The 25750-nt window shown below is 33.7% G+C and overlaps 10 protein-coding genes across 18 annotated transcripts in view; 1 reads left to right on the top strand and 9 right to left on the bottom strand.

Moving 5' to 3' along the window:
- The window catches only part of alpha-Man-Ia (alpha-Mannosidase class I a), a 923832-nt gene that overhangs the window by 315756 nt on the left and 582326 nt on the right, over positions 1-25750 (bottom strand). The window lies entirely within an intron of this gene.
- The window catches only part of LOC109504413 (uncharacterized), a 104641-nt gene that overhangs the window by 50831 nt on the left and 28060 nt on the right, over positions 1-25750 (top strand). The gene's annotated exons all lie outside the window — the stretch shown is intronic.
- Positions 224-7458, bottom strand: LOC109504411 (odorant receptor 22c-like). 3 transcript variants are annotated; one of them, XM_025304291.1, is made up of 9 exons: positions 6251-7458; positions 5721-5840; positions 5492-5609; positions 5142-5403; positions 4902-5018; positions 4704-4794; positions 4205-4347; positions 3989-4121; positions 3705-3800 (listed from the first exon to the last, which is right to left on the bottom strand). In XM_025304291.1, exons 1-9 carry the CDS (start codon positions 6389-6391, stop codon positions 3750-3752), a joined length of 1176 nt encoding a protein of 391 aa, XP_025160076.1. In that variant the 5' UTR covers positions 6392-7458; the 3' UTR covers positions 3705-3749. The 3 variants fall into 3 exon arrangements, with proteins under 3 accessions (XP_025160077.1, XP_025160076.1, XP_025160078.1); XM_025304292.1 differs by lacking the exons at positions 3705-3800; positions 3989-4121; positions 4205-4347; positions 4704-4794; positions 4902-5018 and adding exons at positions 224-411; positions 508-650; positions 1007-1097; positions 1212-1328; XM_025304293.1 differs by lacking the exon at positions 3705-3800 and having other exon boundaries at positions 4083-4121; positions 4205-4246.
- LOC112589777 (uncharacterized) lies at positions 1288-3391 on the bottom strand. Its single transcript, XM_025304306.1, has 4 exons — positions 2540-3391; positions 2026-2145; positions 1797-1914; positions 1288-1708 (listed from the first exon to the last, which is right to left on the bottom strand). The coding sequence occupies exons 1-4, from the start codon at positions 2678-2680 to the stop codon at positions 1302-1304; spliced, it is 786 nt and encodes a 261-aa protein (XP_025160091.1). The 5' UTR covers positions 2681-3391; the 3' UTR covers positions 1288-1301.
- LOC109504408 (uncharacterized) lies at positions 9061-12753 on the bottom strand. The gene is made up of 8 exons (XM_019844164.2): positions 11616-12753; positions 11012-11131; positions 10791-10908; positions 10435-10696; positions 10195-10311; positions 9997-10087; positions 9497-9636; positions 9061-9413 (listed from the first exon to the last, which is right to left on the bottom strand). The coding sequence occupies exons 1-8, from the start codon at positions 11754-11756 to the stop codon at positions 9176-9178; spliced, it is 1227 nt and encodes a 408-aa protein (XP_019699723.2). The 5' UTR covers positions 11757-12753; the 3' UTR covers positions 9061-9175.
- On the bottom strand, positions 12752-15544 carry LOC109504410 (odorant receptor 22c-like). The gene is made up of 9 exons (XM_019844171.2): positions 15391-15544; positions 14814-14933; positions 14593-14710; positions 14236-14497; positions 13996-14112; positions 13799-13889; positions 13293-13435; positions 13064-13196; positions 12752-12873 (listed from the first exon to the last, which is right to left on the bottom strand). Exons 1-9 carry the CDS (start codon positions 15529-15531, stop codon positions 12823-12825), a joined length of 1176 nt encoding a protein of 391 aa, XP_019699730.2. The 5' UTR covers positions 15532-15544; the 3' UTR covers positions 12752-12822.
- Positions 16616-17210, bottom strand: LOC112589783 (odorant receptor 4-like). The gene is made up of 3 exons (XM_025304331.1): positions 17082-17210; positions 16856-16988; positions 16616-16675 (listed from the first exon to the last, which is right to left on the bottom strand). The coding sequence occupies exons 1-3, from the start codon at positions 17201-17203 to the stop codon at positions 16625-16627; spliced, it is 306 nt and encodes a 101-aa protein (XP_025160116.1). The 5' UTR covers positions 17204-17210; the 3' UTR covers positions 16616-16624.
- On the bottom strand, positions 17769-19306 carry LOC112589776 (uncharacterized). 2 transcript variants are annotated; one of them, XM_025304301.1, is made up of 5 exons: positions 19066-19306; positions 18853-18970; positions 18492-18765; positions 18250-18366; positions 17769-18153 (listed from the first exon to the last, which is right to left on the bottom strand). In XM_025304301.1, exons 1-5 carry the CDS (start codon positions 19228-19230, stop codon positions 18024-18026), a joined length of 804 nt encoding a protein of 267 aa, XP_025160086.1. In that variant the 5' UTR covers positions 19231-19306; the 3' UTR covers positions 17769-18023. The 2 variants fall into 2 exon arrangements, with proteins under 2 accessions (XP_025160086.1, XP_025160085.1); XM_025304300.1 differs by having other exon boundaries at positions 18492-18970.
- Positions 20666-22823, bottom strand: LOC109504416 (odorant receptor 4-like). The gene is made up of 3 exons (XM_019844189.2): positions 22676-22823; positions 22446-22578; positions 20666-22265 (listed from the first exon to the last, which is right to left on the bottom strand). The coding sequence occupies exons 1-3, from the start codon at positions 22798-22800 to the stop codon at positions 22215-22217; spliced, it is 309 nt and encodes a 102-aa protein (XP_019699748.2). The 5' UTR covers positions 22801-22823; the 3' UTR covers positions 20666-22214.
- LOC109504405 (uncharacterized) lies at positions 23040-25234 on the bottom strand. 2 transcript variants are annotated; one of them, XM_025304296.1, is made up of 6 exons: positions 25070-25234; positions 24655-24774; positions 24453-24570; positions 24096-24357; positions 23854-23970; positions 23040-23741 (listed from the first exon to the last, which is right to left on the bottom strand). In XM_025304296.1, the coding sequence occupies exons 1-6, from the start codon at positions 25208-25210 to the stop codon at positions 23612-23614; spliced, it is 888 nt and encodes a 295-aa protein (XP_025160081.1). In that variant the 5' UTR covers positions 25211-25234; the 3' UTR covers positions 23040-23611. The 2 variants fall into 2 exon arrangements, with proteins under 2 accessions (XP_025160081.1, XP_025160080.1); XM_025304295.1 differs by having other exon boundaries at positions 23041-23741; positions 24453-24774.

The following is a 25750-nucleotide window of genomic DNA, read 5'->3' as shown; positions in this document are numbered from 1 at the left end:
TTTATTTTCCGTGCGAACTAGATATTTTATTACGCTGTATTGTTCTTGGTTTCATCGAGTGGAGTAAATCACTGCGAAATAACTCAAAGACGCACTCACAAGCTGAAATAGAACACACATCACATATGCGTCTAGAGGTAATAAACTCTAAACGTAAAGTACTATACTCATATTTAATATAAGAACGTTGAGTTTTGTCAACAGCAACATAATGTTATTAGTGCGTCCGTTTTTTATTATAAACATTATCTGTAGAATTCCTTATGAGTGTTAATTACCGTTCCAAAACCTTCCAACGAACCCACAAATATATTAGAAACGCTGAATGAAAGAGGTTTAGCACTTCTGCGTAATATCAATATTAACATTTTTTGACTGTGCACGGCAGACATATACCACTGTGCGTTATATCTAAATATATATATGGTTTATATCATCATACTCCTCTTTTCTATAACATGACAGCTATACTTGATCTACATCTATTATTCAGCAATTCCTACTTACGTCTGATAGTATACTTCGGCACTGTGATTTATTAATTCCTGTCCAGCGTAATTGCACCAAAACATATAAAAGAAATGCCCACAGATAAATGCCGAAATGATAAGTATGTCAATATCACTCACTACAGCAACTACCATGGATAACTTGAAACATTCCAAGATAAATTTCGAATCACCATTCTCATTTTTAAATATTTATCCGGATTATCTTATTCTCCTGTTCGTTGAGATAATACATCCGCGTTTTCGAAATAAAAATATTGCAACTACTACGATGATAAAAACTACGATGCTAATATTATGCTAAAACAGCATGATCTGACAATATATTTTTTTATCACACGTCATCTTTTCGATTTTAAGATTTCGCATTTATTTTGTAAGAAAGACTCGTGCAATTTAGTTCTAAGTCCAAAATTGTTTTTTTCATTTCAAATGTATAGTTTAGATGCTAAAAATCGTAATAAACAACAAAACTCGAATAAACAAGTATCACTTACTCGGTATAGATTAATGCTTAAGGAAGCAACACCAAACGAGATCAATATAAGATAGGATATTGCAAAACAATCTTTTATGTGGTCCGTGAACCTTTAATAACTTAAAAGTAAATAAATATACGATCATTCATTATGGCAATGAGCTATGATATGCGAATGACCAGAGACCATATTAGAATAAGGAAACCTACAGATAGATACCTACATGATAGCACTTCTGTGAATCTTCACTGCACTCGCTAACCTGGTACAAACTACGCAGTTTTTGCCATGGGCAAGAACCGAATGGTAATCATTATCGAAAGCGCATGTTATTCGATAACTGCAAATATAACATAAGTGCGATTATGGAGAATTGTGATCTCACGAAATTCGCAAATGATGAACACTTCCATATGACGAACATGCCGAAGACAGTATTTTTCAGAGAGGAACAATACCTGGAAACTTTTAATAATCCACACGTATGTTGCATTAATGCCATCAACAGAGTTTCGGCCGCTATTATAGTAGTCATACCGAATGAGCTTATCAATATTATATATAACAATATTAGATGAAAGTATTTGTGTCTGTCGATGAACATTTCTATGGCTATCAGAATCTTTCGTGGTCGAGGTTCAGCTAATGGTATTACAATGTCCAGCATAAATGGCACGTAATGCGTCATGACAAACAAGAAGGTAATTATATACATGGTCACTGTAAAGAGCAGTGAGTGAAATATTTTTGTTATCGCATCAAATGTTATAGTGATCTTCCTTTGTCGAATACACAGAGGACCTCTTACACGTAAAATATTTCGTGTACAACCGCCCAATGTTAGTCTGCTTCTTCATTATTTCAATCTCCGTCGAGTCTTTTAGCGTACTCCAATCGTACTCAATGCGTTCTAAGAATAGCTTTATCTATAATTCATCGCGGTGAGACGGTTAATCGAGAAATTTATGTGAGATGTACTACAACCATATGGTGAAATCCGTACGTCTAACAATCGTGTCAACCGAAAACTCACTTACATTATGCATATTGAGATAAATCGTATTATATTTGAAAAGGAAAACAATAGTTATGAATATTGTTGACAGAACTTCTAAAAATAGATGAACGCTGAAATCCATTGTGAGGAATGAAGCCATCTGGAAGAAATAATCAAATGATAAATTGTATTGATCGTTGAATTTTCCTTCACAATATATTTCCTCCCATTCAGTTTCTCCGAAGTCATACAAATTTTTAATACACAATGAATCTTTTCACATTTAACAATTGAAAACACGATGTTTACAACGAGAATCCAAAAGCATTCTCACAATTCAAGATTTATCTATGACATAATAATGTGCAATATATTCGTAATTATGAAACGGATATAAAGCAAAAAGTAGCGGATATGTAGCACAAAACAAGATATCAAAATATTGTATTTCTTCCAGCGATAATAAATCTTTCTGTTCCTCAATATAACACGTCACACGCGGTGTACAAAGTTAATTTCTTTTTCTTGTAAACGGAATGAAAACGATGTTGTACCTGCAAAGCGAAGGTTTGCGTGAAAATGATAAGCATGAATACTATATAAATCTTATTAGACGTGCTCTTTTGATACGGCCACAATCCGATGCTCAATAAGAGAAGGCGGTTAATATTATAATACTTCATGATAACATCCATTTCGTGCAAGAATACTGACGCGAATACGGAAAAGAGTAAGCTACTCGACACTGCAAGGCTCTACGAATAATTATGGGCTATTACCACACTTTTCGTATCACAATTTTCGCACATTAGGTTTAATATTCAATTAACGTTTCAAGAGATAGGGGATGGTGTTGAGTAAAAGTTTAAATCACACTAAAAATTTATGGAATGCTTCGAATGCTGGGCGAGATCCTCTCGCGCGGTCGCAAAGACGACTATAGTATAGAATTTAAGTCAATTGCATAAAATGCTGCTTTTATCGTAATAATAATGTTCGACCCTGCAGCATGGTTAAAGGATATTCCTGTCCACGTTTCATACTTGCGCATGCGTACATTGCTGAAAAAGCGCATTCTCACGTGAACCGTTGCGACGTGCAGTACTCCTGAATTCGTCGATATATCACGTTCAGTAAACTACTTCGAATTTTACATTCTAACCTTTGACAATTCAACGAAAGATTTCGGCAGTGATGGTGAGAAGAAAATGATGTGCAGGATTAAGTATGCTTTTAAATTAAACCAGTAGCTATATTTGGGAACGTTCGCTCCAAGCACGCTGCATTTGACTTTGCATTTTATACTTTGCGGATATCTTGGTCGAATTTAGTATTATTTAATAACCACTACTGGGCATATTCATGGCTAATACTATGCTAGTGTTACAAGATGTCTTCACATAGTTACCCGTACTTTATATATATATATATATATATATAATATATCATTACGTTTATTTTGATTTTTTCTATTTCTGCTTTTATCAAGAGATAAAAATCGTTCGCCTTTTACCGTCAAGTGATATTAATATATATATTTCTATTGATAATTACATGATAATTGCATTAACATCACCCGTAATACAAACGCTCATTAGGATAAACAATGTGCTTCTTAATAAAAATATACAAGACAGTCTAAAGTAAATATTTATTTTTTTAATTTATTTTTTATAAAATAGAAAAAAAAATAGAATACATATTCCTATTAATTTTTCGTGCAAACATATATATAATATTTGATGTGCTTAGTTATTCTTGATTTCATCCAACGGAATAAATCACTGCGAAATAACTCAAAGACGCACTCACGAGCTGAAATAGAATATGTATCATGTTACTGTTTAAAAGCAATAAACTTTAACTGTAAGGTAATATAAGCGTATTTAATGCAAAAATATTTAATTTTGTAAACAGCAACGTAATGATATCTTTATTATTATTAATGTATTATTAATTATTATTAATGATTCCGCAAGAATTACTTTAAATAAATTAATTACCGTTCCAAAACCTTCCAAAGAACCCACAAATAAATTAGAAACGCCAATGATAGAAGGTTTAGCACTTCTGTGCAATATCAAGATTAACATTTTTTGAGTGTGCACCGCAGACATGTACCACTGTGTATTATACCTAAATACATACATCTCGTTAAGCTCCTTTTTCTGTAACTACTTTATCTAGTTAACATTTATTATTCAGCACTCGTTACTTACGCCCGGTGATAAACTTCGACACTGTGATTCATTAATTCCTGACTAGCGTAATTGCACCAAAACATATAAAGGAAATGCCCGCAGATAAATGCAAAAATGATAAGTATGTCGATACCATTCACTACAGTAAACACTATGGATAACTTGAAAAATTCCGAAATAAATTTCAAATCATCATTCTGATTTTTAAATATTCGTTCAGATTATCTTATTTTCCTCTTACTTGAGATAGTACATTCGTGTTTCCAAAATAAAAATATTGCAACTACTGCGATGATTAAATTATGCTAAATCATGATCTGACAGCAGATTTTTTTATCACACGTTATTCTTCCGATTTCAAATTTTTGAACTTATTTTTCAAGAAAGTCCCGTGAAATTCGGTTTTAAGTCCAAAATTCTTCTGTTTTATTTCAAACGCATCGCGTAGTCTAGATGCTAAAGATTGTAATATACAACAAAATTCGAATAAATAAATAAAGTATCGAATGCCACTTACTCGGTATAGATTAATGCTTAAGGAAGCAACTCCAAACGTCATCAATATAAGATAAGATATTCCAAAACTATCTCGTATGTAATCCGCGAACCTTTAACAACTTATAACTGAATAAACATACGATCGTTTTTCTTGGAAAGAAACTATGATATTCGAATATCCAGAGGCTATATTAGAATAAGGAAAATAGATACTCACAAGATAGCACTCCTGTGGATTTTCACAGCGCTCGCCAACCGGCTACAAACTATGCACTTTTTGCCATGTCTAAGAACCGAACAGTAATTGTTATCGAAAGCGCGTGTTATTCGATAACTGCAAAGGTGATAAAGCATAAGTGCGATTATGGAGAATTATGAACTCGCGAAACTCGCCAACGATAAACATATCTATATGACGAAAATGCCGAAAACGGAATTTTTCAGAGAAGAACAATACCTGGAAACTTTTAATAATCCACACGTATGTTGCACTAATGCCATCAACAGAGTTTCGGCCGCTATTATGGTAGTTATACCGAATGAGCTTATCAATATTATATATAACAATATTAGATGAAAATATTTGTGTCTGTCGATGAACATTTCTATGGCTATCAGAATCTTTCGTGGTCGAGGTTCAGCTAATGGTATTACAATGTCCAGCATAAATGGCACGTAATGCGTCATGACAAACAAGAAGGTAATTATATACATGGTCACTGTAAAGAGCAGTGAGTGAAATATTTTTGTTATCGCATCAAATGCTATAGTGATCTTCCTTTGTCGAATACACAGAGGACCTCTTACACGTAAAATATTTCGTGTACAACCGCCCAATGTTAGTCTGCTTCTTCATTATTTCAATCTCCGTCGAGTCTTTTAGCGTACTCCAATCGTACTCAATGCGTTCTAAGAATAGCTTTATCTATAATTCATCGCGGTGAGACGGTTAATCGAGAAATTTATGTGAGATGTGCTACCACCATATGGTAGAATCCATATGTCCAACAATTATATTCACCGAAAACTCACTTACATTATCCATCTTGAGATAAATCGTATTATATTTGAAAAGGAAAACAATAGTTATGAATACAGTTGACAGAACTTCTAAAAGTAGACGAATGCTGAAACCCATTGTGAGGAATGAAGCCATCTGGAAGAAATGATTCGGTCAATAATAAATTGCATTAATTGTCGAATTTTCCTTCACAATATATTTTCTCTCATTCAGTTTTCCCGAAGTCATATAAAATTTAATATACAAAGAATCTTTTCACATTTAACAACTCAAAGCACGATTGTTATAAGGAGAATCCGAAAGCGTTCCCAAAATTCAAGACCTATCTATTGTGACATAATTATGTATAATATACTTGTAGTTATGAAACGGATACGAAGCAAAGAGAAGAGAATATGTACTCGTAGCACACAACAAAATATTAAAATAGCATAGTATTTCTTCCAGCGATATTAAATCTTTCTCTTCCTCAATATAACACGTCACACGCGGTGTACAAAGTTAATTTCTGTTTCCTGTAAACGGAATGAAAACGACGATGTCACCTGCAAAGCGAAGGTTTGCGTGAAAATGATAAGCATGAAGACTACGTAAATCTTATTGGACGTGCTCTTTTGATACGGCCATAATCCGATGCTCAATAAAAGAAGGCGGTTAATATTGTAATACTTCATGGTAACATCCATTTCGTGCAAGAATACTGACGCAAATACGGAAAAGCGTAAGCTACTCGACACTGTGAGGTTTCTTACTTTACGAATGATTATGAACTATTACCACACTTTTCGTACATTAGGTTTAATATTCGATTAACGCTTTAAAAGAGATAGAAGATGGTGTTGAGTAAAAGTTTAAATCACACTAAAAATTTATGGAATGCCTCGAATGCTGGGCGAGATCCTTTCGCGCGGTCGCAAAGACAACTATAGTATAGAATTTAAGTCAATTGCATAAAATGCTGCTTTTATCGTAATAATAACGTTCGAACCCTGCGGCATGGTTATAGGATATTCCTGTCCACGTTTCATACTTGCGCATGCGTACATTGCCGGAAGAGCGCATTCTCACGTGAACCGTTGCGACGTGCGGTACTCCTGAATTCGTCGATATATCATGTTCAGTAAACTACTTCGAATTTTACATTCTAACCTTTGACATTTCAATGAAAGATTTCGGCAGTTATGGTGGGGAGAAAATGATGCGTAGGATTAAGTATGCTTTTAAATTAAACCAGTAGCTATATTTGGAAACGTTCGTTCCAAGCGCGCTGCATTTGACTTCGCTCACGAATATCGTGGTTGAATTTGATATTATTTAACAACTACTGTGCATATTCGTGGTTATTACTACCCAACTAACATATAAAGCTTAAAAACGGCTGCGATAACGTTATCGTAGCTTAAATAGCAACATTTTTGTCTAGCGCAGCTACTGCGACGTCATTGTGACGTTTTGACAACGTTCTAGCAGCAAAAATGAGAGATTCTTTTGAGCTTTGAAAACGTTGTCGCAGCTATATGGCTGCGTAGCTATCTTGCTATAAAGAAGTTGTCATTGCTATTTCAAGCTTTAAAACGGCTGCGATAACATTGTCGCAATTTAAATGGCAGCATTTTTATCTAAAGTATCTACTGCCACAACGTCATTATGATGTTTTGACAACGTTGTAGGAGCCACATTAAAGCAATGATAATCGAAAGAAAGATAAAAATAACTAATAAACGGAGAACGGTTTTTTATGCGTAAATTTATATCTAATAAATTTACATTTTAAAATTTATTTAAATTTCAAAATATTAAAAAAGAGAAAAAATTGTATTCAACTAGAATTGAATCTATGACCGTTCAGAATCTTTGCTACAATAAACTAAGATTAAATTTAGAGATTAACCAATCATTGCAAATTATTACACTTTATGACATATAAGTATACTAGCGCAGACGCAAACTTATAAGTATACTGATTATAGAACTATAGGCAGATCTTTTAGTAATAATTTTAGAGCTGCATAGGCTTACGCTTAGGTCCGCTTGACTAACGCTGATTCACGATAAGATTAATGTAAAATTGATAGTCATGTTACTTCGTTATAGCTGTGACATACAAATTACAGCAAGATTGCAACTATTTTGGCTGTTTCTGGCTTCATTCGATGCGCATGCGCAGTCACGACTCATGATGCACGTGCGTGATAATTTTCTACGTAGTGCACATATAAATACTCCGATTATGATATAACCTAAGCAACAGAGCTGACAAGCGTTTCGTGCTGTATAATAAAGAAAAAAATTTAAGATGTTCATAATAGTAGAAACGATTGAGGATAGCGAAATTAATTTATGTGTTGTGCCCGAGAGTTGGGAGGAAAACGGTGTTTTATTTTGGTCACCAGGAAGAAAGGGATTGAACCTTCGCAAAAATGATAAAAGTTTGCCAGACTTTAATAATTAGTCTAAATAAAAGTGTACTGTGAAGAGGAGGAATTTTACAACATTTCGAGCTGCTATTAAAGCTGAAAAATATTTGAGTCAATTTGATAATACTGAAGACGAGCAAAAGTAAGTAGCAAAATGCCTGAAGAAAATTGTGGTTTTTCTAGAAGGTGGTACAACTACTTTACAGTTATTAATACAGCTACAATAGTTGCGGCTGTATTTTGACTTTTTTTATTAGCTGTCACAACTATTGTACAGTTATTGATATAGCTAAAATAGTTGCGGCTGTATTTGGACTTTTTTATTAACTGTCACAACTACTTTACAGTTATTGATACAGTTAAAATAGTTGGGGCTACATTTGGACTTTTTCATTAGTCGTCGCAACGTTTTTACAGTTAAAAATCCAGCGAAATAGTTTTTGTTGCCAAATAACTGTAATTAAGGTTAGTAGGACGTTATTCCAACCACACTTTTGCTGTTGCAGCGAATATTGCCAGACTGTATTACTTGGATATGCTAACGTTAGAAGATTTCTTCAGTTATATGTGTTTATGTATATATGTATCATTATGTTTATTTTGTTTCTTTTCTATTTGTTTTTATCAAGAGATAGAAATTGCTTGTCTTTTATTATCAAATATTAATATTACTGTATCCACTTCTAGAGACGATTTCGTGACAACTACATTAACATCGCCAGTAATGCAAATGCTGCTTAGGGTAAACAATGTACTTCAGTCTTGAAAAAAATACAGCAGACAGTCTATTATAAATATTTATTTTCTATCGACAAGAAATAGAATATGAGATTATTCCTATTTTCTATCGACAAGAAATAGAATATGAGATTATTCTTATTAATTTTCCGCAAGAACGTATATATAATGTTTAATATGCTTCCTCTTGGCTTCATCCAACGGAATAAATCACTGCGAAATAACTCAAAGACGCACTCACGAGCTAAAATAGGTCATGCATCATATTATTGTTTAAAAGCAATAAACTTTAATTCTAAGATAATATAAACGTATTTAATGTAAAATATTTAATTTTGTAAACAGCAAAGTAATGATATCCTTACGTATCTTTATCATTATTGATATATCTGCAAGAATTACTTCAAATAGATTAATTACCGTTCCAAAACCTTCCAAGGAACCCACAAATAAACTAGAAACACCAATGACAGGAGGTTTAGCGCTTCTATGCATTATCAACATTAACATCTTTTGATCGTGCACAGCAGACATGTACCACTGTGCGTTATATCTAAATACATACATATCGTTAAACTCTTTTTTCTGCAAGTACTTTATCTCATCAACATTTATTATTCAGCCCTTCTTACTTACGTCTGGTAGTAAACTTCGGCACTGTGATTCATTAACTCCTGACCCGCATAATTGCACCAAAACATATAAAGGAAATGCCCGCAGATGAATGCAGAAATGATAAGTGTGTCAATATTGTTCATCACGAGGACCAAAGATAACTTGACAAATTCCCGAATAAAAATTTCAAATTACTATGCTTGTTTTAAGATATTCGATCGGGTTATCTTATTTTCCCCTTAGCTGAGATAGTATATCCGTGTTTTCGAAATAAAAATATTGCAACTACTGCGATGATTAAATTATGCTAAACCATCATGATCCGACAGTACCTCTTTTTATCACAAGTCGTTCTTTTTACTTCAAACTCTTGTATAAATTTTATAAAACAAACCCGTGCAACACAGTGTGAATTTTAACATTTCTTTTCTTTTGTTTTGTTAACGCGTAGTCTATACACCAAAAATTGTAATAAACAACAAAACTCGGATAAGAGAAAGAAAATATCAAATACCACTTACTCGGTATAGATTAATGCTTAAAGAAGCAACACCAAACGAGATCAATATAAGATAGGATATTCCAAAACAATCTCGTATGTAATCCGAGAACCTTTAATAACTTAAAATTGAATGAACATACGATCGTTGGTCTTGGAAAGACATTATGATATTCGAATATCCAAAGGCTATATTAGAATAAGGAAAATAGATACTCACAAAATAGCACTCCTATGGATTTTCACAGCGCTCGCTAACCGGCTACAAACTATACACTTTTTGCCATGTCTAAGAACCGAACAGTAATCGTTATCAAAAGCGCGTGTTACTCGATAACTGCAAAGCAAAAGATGCATGAGTGCGATTATGAAAAACTACGAAATCGGGAAATTCGCAAATGGCGAACACGTCCATACGATGAACATGCCAAAGACAGTATTTTTTGAAGAAGAACAATACCTGGTAACTTTTAATAATCCGCACGTATGTTGCACTAATGCCATCAGCATAGTTTCGGCTGCTATTACAGTGCTCATACCGACAAAGCTTGATATCATTATATTTAACAATATCACGTGAAAGTATTTATGCTGATCGATGAACATTTCTCCGATTACCAATATCCTTCGCTGTCGAGGTTCGGATAATGGCAATACAACGTCCAGAAAAAGCGGCACGTAATGCGTCATAACAAATAGGAATGTAATTATATACATAGTCACTGTAAAAAGCAGTGAATGACGAACTAATATATTTTTCATCGTATAAAGTGCTATAGTAGTCTTCCTTTGTCGAACATAGGAGAGACCTCTTACGCATAAAATGTTTCGTGTACCACCGCCCGATGTTAGTTTGTTTCTTCATTATTTCAATCTCCACTGGATCTTTGAGAGTATCCCAAGTGTACTTGATATGTTCGAAGAATAATTTTACCTATAATTTATCACGTGGAAACGATTAATCGAGAGATTTAATGAAGATGTTGCATGATGCGATCGGCACGTTCAACCATCATTTCGGCCGAGAGCTCGCTTACTTTGTTCATATTCAAGTAAACCGTATTATATTTGAAGATGAAAACAATAGTTATGAATAGAGTCGAGAGAACTTCTAAAAGTAAAGGAATGTTAAAACCGGTCGTAAAGAATGTCGTCATCTAGAAAAAATAATATAATCAAGGATAAATTGCATTGACCTCTGATTTCTTTTTTAACACTGTCTCCCCCTCCCCCTGCGCTCTTTCTTTCTCTCTTTCGCATTCTGCTTTTCCAAAGTCACAAATTTTTAATAACTAAGAAATTTTTCACATTTCGCAATCTAAAACACGATTATTTTAAGAAGAATCTAAAATTATATTACATATAACTATGTCACGATTTATAACTTATTGATCATGACATAGTTATATGTAATATCCTCGTGATTATACTTATGAAACGGGCTTGAAGAAAGAAAAAGCGTATATTCACATAACAGATTTTAATATAACACATATTAATATAACAGATATAGCACAACACATATTAAGTTCATTTCTTCCTCAGGGTGACACACATATTTTTTTCAATATAACACGTCGCGTGAGTTGTATAAAGTAAAATATCTTTTCTCGCAAACAAAATGAACACGACGATGATCACCTGCAAAACAAGGGCTTGCGTCAAGATAATAAACACGCATATTACGTGAAACTTGTTGAATGTATACTTTTGATAAGGCCACAATCCGATGCCCAGTAAGAGAAGACGGTTAATATTGTAATATTTCATGATAACATCCATTTCGTACCACAATCCTGACACAAATGCAGGACACAGTGACCTGGCAGTTGAAAGTACGTGATCTTTTATTTCATCGATTATGTGCTGTTATTAGACGTTTCACATATTAAATTTAACATCCGAATAACGTTTTGAGAAAAATAGGGGATAGTGAGAAATAAAAGTTCAAATCGCACTAAAGTCTTATAGGGTACCTCAGAAATACGGATCGACCCTTTCGCATAGACGTAATGATAGCTGTAGTATAAATTGAAGTCAATTGTGTAATATACGACGTTTAACGTAATGATAACGTTTGTCTTTGCGGCATAGTTAAAGAATATTATCACCTATGTTGATGTTTTATCCTCGCGCAGGCGTACATCGCGAAAAAAGCGCATTCTCACACGAGTCGCCGTAACGAGCGGTACACCTAAATTCGTCGACACATCGCCTTGAATGAATCACTGGCTATCACTTTTGTTATTCCAATGAAAGTTTTCGTAAGCGATGACAAAGAGAAAAAGATATGCGAGGGCAAAGTATTGTACCTTTTTAATTAGTAACTAGTATTTATATGTGTAATTACCTGTTCGTTACTACGTCAACTTCTCTCACAGATCTTCAAGCCGATCTTAATATTATTTAACAATTGATACAGTCTACATTCGTGACTAATGCAATGCCAACGATGTTATATATTTTTTTCAATCATGTGTACTTTATGCATATATTTTGTTACGTTTATATGGTTTTTCCTCTACCTCTATTTTTATCCCTTTCATAATAAGCGTAAGGAGGTCTTTGGCATCATGACCTCTATTTTTATTGTCAATAAAATATTTCTTCATCTTCTATCGGTCTTTGATGCCAATAATTGCATTTCCGCCAAAGAATTTCGTAATAATTACTTTAACATCGTTCGTAATGCAAACGCTCATTAGGACAAACAGTATACTTTCGTTTTGATTAAAATGTGTACAATGGTCTATTGTTCATTTTTATTTCTGACAGAAAGGAAATAGAATATATTTGTAAAACTATCTCTATTTATTTTCCGAGACACTGTAGATATTTGTTCTTGGTTTCATCGAACGGAGTAAATTAATGTGAAGTAACTCAAAGACATACTCACAAGCTGAAACAGAACATGTGTCACATTTCCGTCTAAAAACAATAAACTCTAATTGCAAAGTAATATAGTCATATTTAATGCGAGAACGCTAAGTTTTCTAACGCTAAGTCAACAACAACATAGTGTTATTAGTACGTCTTCCTTTTATCACAAACATCATTTGTAGAATTGTTTATAGTAAAATGTTAATTACCGTTCCAAAACCTTCCAAGGAACCCACAAATACATTAGAAACGCTGAATAAAGGAGGTTTAGCGCTTCTGCGTAATATCAGTATTAACATTTTTTGATTATGCACGGCAGACATGTACCATTGTACGTTGTATCTAAATGCATATATAGTTTATATCATCATACTCTTCTTTTCTATAATAAAACTTCTATATTTTATCGACATCTATTATTCAGGAATTCCTACTTACGCCTGATAGTATAATGCGGCACTGTGATTTATTAATTCCTGTCCAGCATAATTGCACCAAAACATATAAAAGAAATGCCCGCAGATAAATGCCGAAATGATATACGTGTCAATATCATTCACTAAAGAAGACACCATGGATAACTTGAAAAATTTCAAAATAAATTTTGAATCACCACTTTCATGTCATAATATTCGTCTAGATTATCTTATTTTCCTCTTGATTTAGATAGTACATCGGCGTTTCCGAAATAAAAATATAGCAATTACTGCGATGATTAAATTATGCTAAAACAGTACGACCTGAACAGTATGACCTGACAGTATATTTTTTTATTACACGTCATTCTTCTGATTTGAAGCTTTTGCACTTATTTCGTAAGAAACACCCGCGCAAATTAGTTCTAAGTCCAAAATTATTTTTTCATTTTGGATGCATAGTCTAGATGCTAAAGATTGTAATAAACAACAAAACTCGAACAAAAAAGAGTATCGAATATCACTTACTCGGTATAGATTAATGCTTAAGGAAGCAACACCAAACGAGATCAATATAAGATAAGATATTGCAAAACAATCTCTTATGCGGTCCGTAAACCTTTAACAACTTAAAATTATATAAACATATGACCACTTTTTTTGAAAAGACGCTACGATATTGAATATCGAGAGGCTATATTAAAAGAAGAAAGATAGATACCCACATGATAGCACTTCTGTGAATCTTCACGGCGCTCGCCAACTTGACACAAACTATGCACTTTTTGCCATGCCCAAGAACGGAACAGTAATCACTATCGAAAGCGCGTGTTATTCGATAACTGCAAAGCAAAAGATGCATGAGTACGATTATAAAAAACTACGAAATCGCAAAACTCGCAAATGGCAAACACGTCCGTACGATGAACATGCCAAAGATGGTATTTTTCAAAGAAGAACAATACCTGGTAACTTTTAATAATCCGCACGTATGTTGCACCAGTGCCATCAGCATAGTTTCGGCTGCTATTACAGTGCTCATACCGACAAAGCCTGACATCATTATATTTAACAATATCACGTGAAAGTATTTATGCTGATCGATGAACATTTCTCCGATTACCAATATCCTTCGCTGTCGAGGTTCGGGTAATGGCAATACAATATCCAGGAGAAACGGTACGTAATGCGTCATAACAAATAGGAATGTAATTATATACATAGCCACTGTAAAGAGCAGTGAGTAACGAACTGATATATTTTTTTTTCGTATCAAATGCTACAGTAGTCTTCCTTTGTCGAACACAGGAAGAACCTCTTACGCGCAAAATATTTCGTGTACCACCGCGCAATGTTAGCCTGTCTCTTCATTATTTCAATCTCCACTGGATCTTTGAGCGTATCCCAAATGTAATTGATGTGTTCGAAAAATAGTTTTACCTATAATTTGTTACGTTGAAATGATTCATCGAGAGATTTAACGAAGATGTTGTATGATGCCATCGGTACGTTCAATAATCATTTCGACGAAGGGTTCGCTTACTTTGTCCATATTGAAGTAAATTGTATTATATTTGAAAATAAAAACAATGGTTATGAATAGAGTCGAGAGAACTTCTAAAAGTAGAGGAATGTTAAAACCGGTCGTAAAGAATGTCGCCATCTAGAAAAAATAATAGTCAAAGATAATAATCAAAGATAAATTGCATCGATCACTGATTTTTTTAACACTTTCTCTCTCTCTCTCTCTCTCTCTCTCTCTTTTCTTCGTATTCTAGTTTTCGGGACTCATAAATTTTCAATAATTGCGCAATTTTTCACATTTAACAATTTAAAACACTATTCTAAGAAGAAGCTAAAATTGTACATATAACTATATCACGATTTGAAACTTATCGATCATGACATAGTTATGTTTAATAGGCTCGTGGTTTATATTTATGAAAGCGGCATAAAAAAAGAAGAAGCGCAGATGCACAATAGATATTAGCACAACAGATATTAAGTTCATTTCTTCCTCGGGGTGTAACACATACTTTTTTTTCAATATAACATATCGCGCAAGTTGTATAAAGTAAAATATCTGTCCTCGCAAACAAAATGAACACGACAATGGTCACCTGTAAAACAAGGGCTTGCGTCAAGATAATGAACACGAATATTATGTGAAACTTGTTGAATGTGTACTTTTGATAAGGCCACAATCCGATGCCCAGTAAGAGAAGACGGTTAATATTGTAATATTTCATGATAACATCCATTTCGCACCACAATTCTGACACAAATGCAGGACGCAGTGAGCTAGCACTTGACAGTACGTGATCTTTTATTTCACCGATTATGAGCTATCAGCACACGTTTCACACATTAAATTTAACATCTGGATAATGCTTTAAGAAAAATAGGGAATAATGACAAATAAAAGTTTAAATCGCACTAAAGTCTTATAGGGTACCTCAGAAATACGAATCGATCCTTTCGCGTAGACGTAATGATAGTTGTACTATAAATTGAAGTGAATTGTGTAATATACGACATTTAACGTAATAATAACGTTTATCTTTGTGACATAGTTAAAGAATATTCTCACCTACGTTGGTGTTTTATCCTCGCGCAGGCGTACATCGCAAAAAGAGCGCATTCTCACATGAGGCGCCGCGATGTGCGGTACACCTGAATTCGTCGACACATCGCCTTGAGTGAACCACTGGTTATTACTTTTGATATTCCAACGAAAGTTTTCGTAGACGATGATAAGGAAAAAAAGATATGCGAAGGCAAAGTATTGTACCGTTTTAATTAGTAACTAGTTTTTATATGTATAATTGCCCGCTCAATATTACGTTGTATTCGATTTCACTCGCGGACTTCTTCAAGCAGATTTTGATCTTATTTAACAATTGATATAGTATGCATTCATGACCAATGTAATACCAACGATGTTACATAATTTGTTGAGTCATGTATACTTTACATATATATTTCCTTGCGTTTATATCGTTTTTTCCCCCCAGTTTTATTTTTATCCTCTTCTTTTATCAGGCATAAAAAAGTCCTCGGCATCATGACCTTTATTTTTGTTGTCAGATAAAATTATTTCGTCTTCTATTGCCCTCTGATGCCAATATATATTTCCATTTCCACCGATAATTTCGTGATAATTGCTTTAACACTGCCCATAAGACAAACGCTCGTTAGGGCAAACAGTGTACTTTTGATAAAAATATGTTCAACAGTCTATTGTTCATTTTTATTTCTGACAGAAACGAAATAGAATATATTTGTAATATTATTTTCATTTATTTCCCTCGCGACCGTAAATATTTGTAGATTTATGTTGTATTGTTCTTGGTTTCATCGGACGGAGTAAATCACTGTGAAGTAACTCAAAGACATACTCACAAGCTGAAACAGAACACGCGTCATATTTCCGTCTAAAAGCAATAAATTCTAATTGCAAAGTAATATACTCGTATCTAATGCAAGAGCGCTAAGTTTTGTCAACAGCAACATAATGTTGTTAGTACGTCCTCTTTTTATTATAAACATCATTTGTAGAATTGTTTATAGTAAAGTGCTAATTACCGTTCCAAAACCTTCCAAGGAACCCACAAATATATTAGAAACGCTGAATAAAAAAGGTTTAGCGCTTCTGCGTAATATCAGTATTAACATTTTTTGACTGTGTACAGCAGACATGTACCACTGTGCATTATAGCTAAATGTATATATGGTTCATATCATTATGCTCTTCTTTTCCATAATATAACTTTATTTTATTGACATCTGTTACGCAACACTTCTTACTTACGCCTGATAGTATACTTCGGCACTGTGATTTATTAATTCCTGTCCAGCGTAATTGCACCAAAACATATAAATGAAATGCCCGCAGATCAATACAGAAATAATAAATATGTCAATATTATTCATCGCAACGAGCACCAAGGATAACTTGAAAAAATTTTAAATAAATAAGAAGTTATCAAATTACATTTCTCATATTAAATTATTTGTTTTAAGTTCAGCTCGCTTTTTCTTCTTTTAAACAATATATGCGGGTTTTCCAAATAAAAATGTTGCAACTATCGCTGTGATTAAATTACGCTAAGATATGATCTGAAGGTATATTTTTCGTGATATAAAGACTTGCACCAGAAATATCATTTTTATATTAATTTTTTGTCAAAAAATATTTTTTTGTGATAAAAGAAATATTCCATTGTTCAATATTAAATTTTTCCAATTATTTCCTAAGAAAGTCTTGTACAATATCTTTCTAAATTCTTCGATACCGAAGATGAAAATTTATGTCATTTTAGACTTTATCTTTAGTGTCGCGAAAACACTCTTTTACTTCATGAAATATTGTATAACAGTAAAGCCGTCAAGTAATTTTACCACTAAAGCTAATTTAACCAGGGGTTTTTGGATATTGTGAACACGTTTTTGTAGTCTTATTTGCAAAATGTTGCCTCAGAAAAAAATATATGGCTGTTAGAAGAATGAAAATTTAAAAAATTTTTCAATATTTACATTATGATACAATGTTTATACTTGATTTGACATTTGTTATCAGCATCATGAGTCTCCCCTTCCCTCATATAAACTTTCACTAAATTCCGAGAATCTTTTGTTCTTGGCATCTTAGGACCGGTCGAGAAAAATAGTGTGGGAATGAAGGAATTAAGTTCACAAAATTATTTTCATTTCATTTCGGATTTGCAATCTAAATGTTGGGGATTGTTACGAACTATAAACTTTCGATAAAAAAAAATCGAATACTACTTACTCGATATAAATTAAGACTTAAAGAAGCAACGCCGAACAAAATCAATATAAGATAAGATATTGCTAAGCAATCTCTTATGCAGTCTGCGAACCTTCAAGAATTAAGTGAATGAATATGATTATTATATTTTGCTCATGATAATTAGACATGCGGAAGATATATACTAGATAATAGAATAGATACCGACATGATAGCACTCCTGTGAATGTTTACGGCGCTCGCCAATTTGGTACAAACTATGCACTTTTTGCCATGTCTCAGAACTGGGAAGCAATCGTTATCGAAAGCGCGCGTTATTCGATAACTGCAAAAATGAAGGCACATGAGCGCGATTATGGAAAATTGCGAGACCGCGAAACTCGTAAATGACGAACAGATTCATACGATGAAGGCATGCCGAAGACGGTGATTTTCAAAAAGGATTAATACCTGGTAACTTTTAATAATCCACACACATGTTGCACCAATACCATCAGCATAGTTTCGGCCGCTATTACAGTGGTCATACCGATAAAGCTCGATATCGTTATATTTAACAGTACCATGTGAAAGTACTTATGCTGATCGATGAACATTTCTCCGATTACCAATATCCTTCGGGGTCGAGGCTTGGCTAATGGTACCACAGCGTCCAGAATAACTGGCACGTAATGCATTGCAATAAATAAGAATTCAAGTATATATATGACCACTGCAAAAGACACTGTATGACAATGTGATGTGTATATTTTTTTTATTGTATCAACCGTTATAGCGTTTCTTTTGTGATCAGTGCGGGAATACTTCTTACGCGCAAAATATTTCGTGTACCACCGCGCGATGTTAGCTTGTCTCTTCATTATTTCATATTCCACTGGATCTTTGAGATTATCCCAATCATATTGGATGCGTTCGAACAATAGCTTCACCTATAATATGTCGCGATTAATCGAGAGATTTTTTGCTGATGTTTCACAGTGACATCGATTGATCTAACAGTTACGTCAACTATAAACTTGTTTACCTTATCTATATTGTAGTATACCGTGCCATATTTGTACATAAAAATGACGGATATGAATAAAGTCGAAAGAACTTCTAGAAGTAGCAGAACGCTAAACTCGACTGTGATGAATATCATTGACTGGAAGAAATGATTCATTGTACGGATCGCTTTGACATTGTTCATAATTCAAATATTTCGCTACTCTCTTCAGCGGCGCGATTCTTTAACTCGTTATTGGAGTTAACGACAGTTTCGTTATCGTTGCGCAGCTTTTCTACGATATACAAAAGCTGCGCAACGATAACGAAAGTGTCGTTAACTCCAATAACTAGTTAAAAAATCGCGCTACTGGGGTCATATAAATTATCGGTGACTGAGAAAGCCTTTTGCATTTAATATATATTTGTCATTAAGAAAAAGAGAAAAATGAAATGAATATATCAGCAGATGTTATAAAAGCGATTAATTTTTTTTCCGATAGCAAACCGTTTTCCTTTATACATGTTGTACCAGAATTGTATCAAATTCTTTTCTTGCGAACTTTTCAGAACGAAGATGATAATATTACCTGAAAAATGAGAAATTGCATGAAGACAAAAAGTATGCAGACCAAGTGAATCTTCTTAGACATGTTTGTTTGATAAGGCCACAAGCCGTTGCACAGTAAGAAAATACGGTTAAGATTGTAGTATCTTATAACGACATCCATTTTGTACAATCTTCGAGCACGACTGTGAGCCTATGGGCTCATGGCTTGACTTGACATATCGGCATTCCTGCCCTTTCGCATTACATGCTATTATCACATTTTTCGCACATTATACGTAATGTCCGAGTAACGTTGCGGAAGTGATATTAAAAATGGCACTGAATAAAATTCTACGTTACACTAAAGACCTGCCGGGGAAATACAGGAAAGTACGGATCGATTCTTCTTCATGCACTTGCAAGCACAGCTATAGCATAACGTTTAAATAAATTGCTTAATGTGCGTTGTTTAACGTAATGATAACGTAACGTTCATCCGTGTGAGACAGTTCAAGAATATTTTATACACGTTTCATATTTTATTCTTGCGCAAGCGCGCAACATTCGGTACATTGCGGAAAGAGCTCATTCTCGTGTAGGTCGCCGTGAAGTGCAACGCTCAGGTCAATTTGGATATCCTAATGTGAAGACGAGGAAAAATAAATATAAAATACCAAGAACGTATTCGAGTATTAACCACTAATTATTTGCGATATTATTTGAATGGTTCAATCGTGCGCTCATGATGTTTTCGATTTTATTCGCGAATGTCCAGTTTGAGTTTGATGTTATTTGATAGCCATGCGCTGTGCATTCGGGATTAATATATTCACCGCATCGAGAAGAAGGCATTTTTAAGTCAGTCGTATGCATAATGTATATTATACTGTGTTTGTTTCATACATTTCGTTTTATCCGTACTTCAACTTTTGTCGTCAGATGAGCTCATTTCTCACTATCGTCGATGCTAATATATTCACACTTGCGGGTGATTTCAGAACAATGTCTACATTTGCACTGGTCTATAATCGTCGTTCTGTGTTTCAATTGCTGTTCGAGTATATAAATATGCAGTAAAACAACGACATACTAGTAAGTTGAAACAAGAAGTTTCTTTTGTATTTTCTTATTTACATGTGATTGACAACAGTCGTTATTTATATGTGACAATCGCGATTTTCGTTATCATCGTTACAATTCGAAGATCCGAATTTAAGGTAAATGGCCCATTTTCAGTCCCTGACGCACTTATATATATATATATATATTGACCCTTCCGATATATTTTAATTGTGGTAATTTTCTTAGGCATAAGATGTTACATCAATTATCAGTAAAATAAGTAGCGCTATTTACTGCTTTCATTTGCAAGGAATTAGACATTTTGAATTGATAATTATCATCAAGTCTGCCGACCGAAATAGAGAGCCGCGCTTCAGAAATGTTTTTTCCGTTTCTCTTATGTAACTGGTCTAGCATGAATTGTGTTATATTTACGGGCTTTAACAAGCACATGAGTAGAGAATACTACAAAAGTTATATGATTAAATTCAAAAAGGGCTAAATGTTTGTGCTGACACGAAAACTTTTTTTTCGAAGTTTATTTTCTGATTAAATTCGACGGGTCAATTAGGAGTACGTTCATTCGGGGCTATGTCTTATTTATTGACCATGTTACGTATGGTTACCATGTTATAAAATTTCAAATTTCATATTTGAAAGTTACAAATTATTGCACTTCTGGTGCGTGAATACCGGTTGATTCTATTCGCAGAAAAGTATACTTTACTCTTGTGCTGATTAAGAGTCGGGAGTGGTTTTCCAAGTAAGGGCGAGAGTACAAAGTCTCAAATTTCATATTTAAAAGCTACAAATTAATGCGCTTCTGCTATGTTGTTTCTGATTGTGACAAAAGATACTTTATTCTTGAGTTTGTTATAGTTAATTTCATTTGGGGGTTGTTTCAATCGAAATGCATCAATATATTAAATATTTTTGATGGTACAAATTAGTACAAATTCAGTACTTTACATTTCTAACTTCGTTTTTGTTTTTTCTTCTTCTTTTTCTTAATGTGATCCTATTAATTTTAAGCTAGTAGGATCACCTTTTTTTTTTTAAATAGTATGTGGTACAAAATTTTAGTTAGTGGTACAAATGAATAGAAATTCAGCCCTTTCCATTTCTACTCTTGTTTTTGTTTTTCTCTTTTTTTTTTAATGTGGTTCTGCTAACTTAATATTAGCCAATACTTTATATATTTCCTTATATTTATATCGTTTTTCCTCTGCAGCTCAATTTTTCTCTTCTTCTTCTATAATAAGCATAAAAAGGTTCTTGGCATCATGACATCTATTTTTATTCAGATAAAATTCTTTCGTCCTCTATTGCCCTCTGATGTCAATATTTCCATTTCCACCGATGATTTTGCCGCCATCGATGATAACTGCTTTGGCACTGGCCGTAATGCAAATGATCGTTAGGACAAACAAGGTACCTTGGTTTTGATAAAAATATATACAACGATCTACTGTTGATTTTTATTTCTGACAGAAATGAAGTAAAATATTTTTGTAAAACTATTTCCATTTACTTTCCCCGCAATCGTAGACATTTGTTATGCTGTATTGTTCTTGGTTTCATCGAACAGAGTAAATCACTGTGAAGTAACTCAAAGACATACTCACAAGCTGAAATAAAACATGTGTTATATTTCCATCTAGAAGTAATAAACTCTAATTGCAAGGTAATATACTCGTATTTAAAACAAGAACGCTAAGTTTTGTCAACAGCAACATAGTGTCGTTAGTACGTCCTCTTTTTATTATAAACAACGTTTGTAGAATTGTTTATAGTAGAATGTTAATTACCGTCCCAAAACCTTCCAAGGAACCCACAAATACATTAGAAATGCTGAATAAAAGAGGTTTAGCGCTTCTGCGTAATATCAGTATTAACATTTTTTGATTATGCACGGCAGACATGTACCATTGTGCGTTATATCTAAATACATATATGGTTTATATTATCATACTCTGCTTTTGCACAATATAACTGTTATATTTTATCGACATCTATTATGGAGCACTTCTTTACTTACGCCTGATAGTATACTTGGGCGCTGTGATTTATTAATTCCTGTCCAGAGTAATTGCACCAAAACATATAAAGGAAATGCCCGCAAATGAATGAGAAAATGATAATAATGTCAATATTATTCACCATAACGAGCACCAGGGTTAACTTGAAAAATTTCAAAATAATTAAAAAGTTATCCAATTACATTTCTTATATTAAAATATTTGTTTTAGGTGTAGTTCGCTTTTTCTTCTTTTAAACAATATATGCGAGTTTTTCACGTGAAAATGTCGCAACTATCGCTGTGATTAAATTACGTTAAGATATGATATGAATACATTTTTCATGATATAAAGACGTGTACCAGAAATATCTTTTTATCATAATTTTTATCATAAAATATTTTTTTGGGGTAAAAGGAATATGCCGTTGTCATTCGATATTAAACTTTTTATACTTATTTTGTACGAAAGACTTATGCAATATTTTTTTAAACTCTTCTTTACCGATGATGAAAATTTACGTCATTTTGGACTTTACGTTCAATGCCGCGAAAACACTCTTCATGAAATATTATTTTACAGTAAAGCTTTTAAGTAATTTTACCATTAAAGCTAATTTAATCAGGGGTTTTTGGATATTGTGAACACGTTTTTGTAGTCTTATTTGCAAAATGTTGCCTCAGAAAAAAATATATGGCTGTTAGAAGAATGAAAATTAAAAAAATTTTTCAATATTTACATTATGATACAATTTTTATACTTGATTTGACATTTGTTATCAGCATCATGAGTCTCCCCTTCCCTCATATAAACTTTCACTAAATTCCGAGAATCTTTTGTTCTTGGCATCTTAGGACCGGTCGAGAAAAATAGTGCGGGAGTGAAGGAATTAAGTTCACAAAATTGTTTTCATTTCATTTCGGATTTGCAATCTAGATGTTGGACATTATTACGAACTATAAACTTTCCATAAAAAAAAATCGAATACTACTTACTCGATATAGATTAATACTTAAAGAAGCAACGCCGAACAAAATCAATATAAGATAAGATATTCCAAAGCAATCTCTTACGCAATCTGCGAACCTTCAAGAATTAACTGAATGAATAAGATTATTGTATCTTGCTCATGATAATTAGACATGCGGAAGATATATACTAGACAATAGAATAGATTATAAGATAGATAGATACCGACATGATAGCACTCCTGTGAATGTTTACGGCGCTCGCCAATTTGGTACAAACTATGCACTTTTTGCCATGTCTCAGAACTGGGGAGCAATCGTTATCGAAAGCGCGCGTTATTCGATAACTGCAAAAGTGAAGGCACATGAGCGCGATTATGGAAAACTGCGAGACCGCGAAACTCGTAAATGACGAACAGGTTCATACGATGAAAGCATGCCGAAGACGGTGATTTTCAAAAAGGATTAATACCTGGTAACTTTTAATAATCCACACACATGTTGCACCAATACCATAAGCAAAGTTTCGGCCGCTATTACAGTGGTCATACCGATCAAGCTCGATATCGTTATATTTAACAGTACCATGTGAAAGTACTTATGCTGATCGATGAACATTTCTCCGACTACCAATATCCTTCGGGGTCGAGGCTTGGCTAATGGGACCACAGCGTCCAGAAGAAGCGGCACGTAATGCATTGTAATAAATAGGAATGTAATTACATACATGATCACTGTAAACAGTAGTGAATGACGGAGTAATATATTTTTTCATCGTATCAAGTACTATAGTAGTTTTCTTTTGTTGAATACAGGAATGATCTCTTACGCGTAAAATATTTCGTGTACCATTGCGCGATGTTAGCCTGTCTCTTCATTATTTCATACTCCACTGGATCTTTGAGCGTATCCCAATCATACTGAATGCGTTCGAAGAATAGCTTCACCTGTGTCGCAATTAACCGAGAGATTTTTTGATGGTGTTTCACGGTGATATCGATCGATCTAATAATCATGTCACTTGCATTTACCTTATCCATATTGAAGTATATCGTGCCATATTTATACACAAAAACAAGGGATATGAATAAAGTCGAAAGAACTTCTAGAAGTAGCAGAATGCTGAAATCGACTGTGATGAATATCATTGACTGGAAGAAATGATTCATTGTACGGATCGCTTTGACATTGTTTAACAAATATTTCGCTACTCTCTTTTAAGGACATATAAATTGTCCATGATTGAGGAAGTCTCTTGCATTTGATATATATTTGTTATAAAGAAAAGGAGAAAGATAAAATGAATATACCGATCGACGGATAGAAACGATTAATTTTTTTTTCCGATAACGAACTGTTTTTCCCTATATGACACGCTGTATCAATTTCAGACTTGTATCAATTTCTTTTCATGCGAACTTTTCAGAACGAAGATGATAATATTACCTGAAAAATGAGAAATTGCATGAAGACAAAAAGTATGCAGACCAAGTGAATCTTCTTAGACATGTTTGTTTGATAAGGCCACAAGCCGTTGCACAGTAAGAAAATACGGTTAAGATTGTAGTATCTCATGACGACATCCATTTTGTACAATCTTCGAGCACGACTGTGAGCCTATGGGCTCATGGCTTGACTTGACATATCGGCACTCCTGCCCTTTCGCATTACATGCTATTGTCATGTTTTTCGCACATTATATGTAATGTCCGGGTAACGTTGCGGAAGTGATATTAGAAATGGCACTAAATAAAATTTTACATTACACTAAAGACCTGAAAATTGTCGGGGAAATACAGGAAAGTACGGATCGATTCTTCTTCACGCACTCGCAAGCACAGCTATAGCATAACGTGTAAATAAATTGCCTAATGTGCGTTATTTAACGTAATGATAACGTAACGTTTATCCGTGTGAGACACTTCAAGAATATTTTATACACGTTTCATATTTTATTCTTGCGCAAGCGCGCAACATTCGGTACATTGCGGAAAGAGCTCATTCTCGTATAGGTCGCCGTGAAGTGCAACGCTCAGGTCAATTTGGACATCCCAATGTGAAAACGGAGGAAAATAAATATAAAATACCAAGAATGTATTCGAGTATTAATCATTAATTATTTGCAGT

The sequence above is a fragment of the Harpegnathos saltator genome, unplaced genomic scaffold (assembly GCF_003227715.2).
Source record: "Harpegnathos saltator strain DR-91 unplaced genomic scaffold, Hsal_v8.6 scaffold60, whole genome shotgun sequence".
Classification (NCBI taxonomy): Eukaryota; Metazoa; Arthropoda; class Insecta; order Hymenoptera; family Formicidae; genus Harpegnathos; species Harpegnathos saltator.
Note: the sequence above shows the minus strand (reverse complement) of the source record. Positions and strands in the feature narration are given on the sequence as shown.

What these genes read in the sequence shown, in the direction of transcription:
- LOC109504405 (XM_025304295.1), bottom strand. Translation starts at nt 25,210, where the DNA reads ATGGATGTCGTCATGAGATACTACAATCTTAACCGTATTTTCTTACTG. An exon ending in GGATTATTAAAAGTTACCAG is followed by an intron (nt 23,971 to 24,095) that starts GTATTAATCCTT and finishes TCACTTTTGCAG; the next exon opens with TTATCGAATAACGCGCGCTT. An exon ending in ATTCACAGGAGTGCTATCAT is followed by an intron (nt 23,742 to 23,853) that starts GTCGGTATCTAT and finishes TAATTCTTGAAG; the next exon opens with GTTCGCAGATTGCGTAAGAG.
- LOC109504410 (XM_019844171.2), bottom strand. Translation starts at nt 15,531, where the DNA reads ATGGATGTTATCATGAAATATTACAATATTAACCGTCTTCTCTTACTG. An exon ending in GTACACGAAATATTTTGCGC is followed by an intron (nt 14,498 to 14,592) that starts GTAAGAGGTTCT and finishes TGCTCTTTACAG; the next exon opens with TGGCTATGTATATAATTACA. An exon ending in ATTCACAGAAGTGCTATCAT is followed by an intron (nt 13,890 to 13,995) that starts GTGGGTATCTAT and finishes AAGTTGTTAAAG; the next exon opens with GTTTACGGACCGCATAAGAG.
- LOC109504408 (XM_019844164.2), bottom strand. Translation starts at nt 11,756, where the DNA reads ATGGATGTTATCATGAAATATTACAATATTAACCGTCTTCTCTTACTG. An exon ending in GTACACGAAACATTTTATGC is followed by an intron (nt 10,697 to 10,790) that starts GTAAGAGGTCTC and finishes TGCTTTTTACAG; the next exon opens with TGACTATGTATATAATTACA. An exon ending in GGATTATTAAAAGTTACCAG is followed by an intron (nt 10,312 to 10,434) that starts GTATTGTTCTTC and finishes TTTGCTTTGCAG; the next exon opens with TTATCGAGTAACACGCGCTT.
- LOC112589776 (XM_025304300.1), bottom strand. Translation starts at nt 19,230, where the DNA reads ATGAACAATGTCAAAGCGATCCGTACAATGAATCATTTCTTCCAGTCA. An exon ending in TATACTACAATATAGATAAG is followed by an intron (nt 18,971 to 19,065) that starts GTAAACAAGTTT and finishes GACATATTATAG; the next exon opens with GTGAAGCTATTGTTCGAACG. An exon ending in GGATTATTAAAAGTTACCAG is followed by an intron (nt 18,367 to 18,491) that starts GTATTAATCCTT and finishes TCATTTTTGCAG; the next exon opens with TTATCGAATAACGCGCGCTT.
- LOC109504411 (XM_025304291.1), bottom strand. Translation starts at nt 6,391, where the DNA reads ATGGATGTTACCATGAAGTATTACAATATTAACCGCCTTCTTTTATTG. An exon ending in TAAGCATTAATCTATACCGA is followed by an intron (nt 4,348 to 4,703) that starts GTAAGTGGCATT and finishes GAATTTTTCAAG; the next exon opens with TTATCCATAGTGTTTACTGT. An exon ending in CTTTGGAAGGTTTTGGAACG is followed by an intron (nt 3,801 to 3,988) that starts GTAATTAATTTA and finishes ATTCTATTTCAG; the next exon opens with CTCGTGAGTGCGTCTTTGAG.
- LOC112589777 (XM_025304306.1), bottom strand. Translation starts at nt 2,680, where the DNA reads ATGGATGTTATCATGAAGTATTATAATATTAACCGCCTTCTCTTATTG. An exon ending in TTTATCTCAATATGCATAAT is followed by an intron (nt 1,915 to 2,025) that starts GTAAGTGAGTTT and finishes GATGAATTATAG; the next exon opens with ATAAAGCTATTCTTAGAACG. An exon ending in GTACACGAAATATTTTACGT is followed by an intron (nt 1,709 to 1,796) that starts GTAAGAGGTCCT and finishes TGCTCTTTACAG; the next exon opens with TGACCATGTATATAATTACC.
- LOC109504416 (XM_019844189.2), bottom strand. Translation starts at nt 22,800, where the DNA reads ATGGTGAATAATATTGACATTATTATCATTTTCTCATTCATTTGCGGG. An exon ending in GCCCAAGTATACTATCAGGC is followed by an intron (nt 22,579 to 22,675) that starts GTAAGTAAAGAA and finishes ATATGTATTTAG; the next exon opens with ATATAACGCACAATGGTACA. An exon ending in CCTTGGAAGGTTTTGGGACG is followed by an intron (nt 22,266 to 22,445) that starts GTAATTAACATT and finishes GTTTTATTTCAG; the next exon opens with CTTGTGAGTATGTCTTTGAG.
- LOC112589783 (XM_025304331.1), bottom strand. Translation starts at nt 17,203, where the DNA reads ATGAATAATATTGACATATTTATTATTTCTGTATTGATCTGCGGGCAT. An exon ending in GCCGAAGTATACTATCAGGC is followed by an intron (nt 16,989 to 17,081) that starts GTAAGTAAGAAG and finishes ATATACATTTAG; the next exon opens with CTATAATGCACAGTGGTACA. An exon ending in CCTTGGAAGGTTTTGGAACG is followed by an intron (nt 16,676 to 16,855) that starts GTAATTAGCACT and finishes GTTCTGTTTCAG; the next exon opens with CTTGTGAGTATGTCTTTGAG.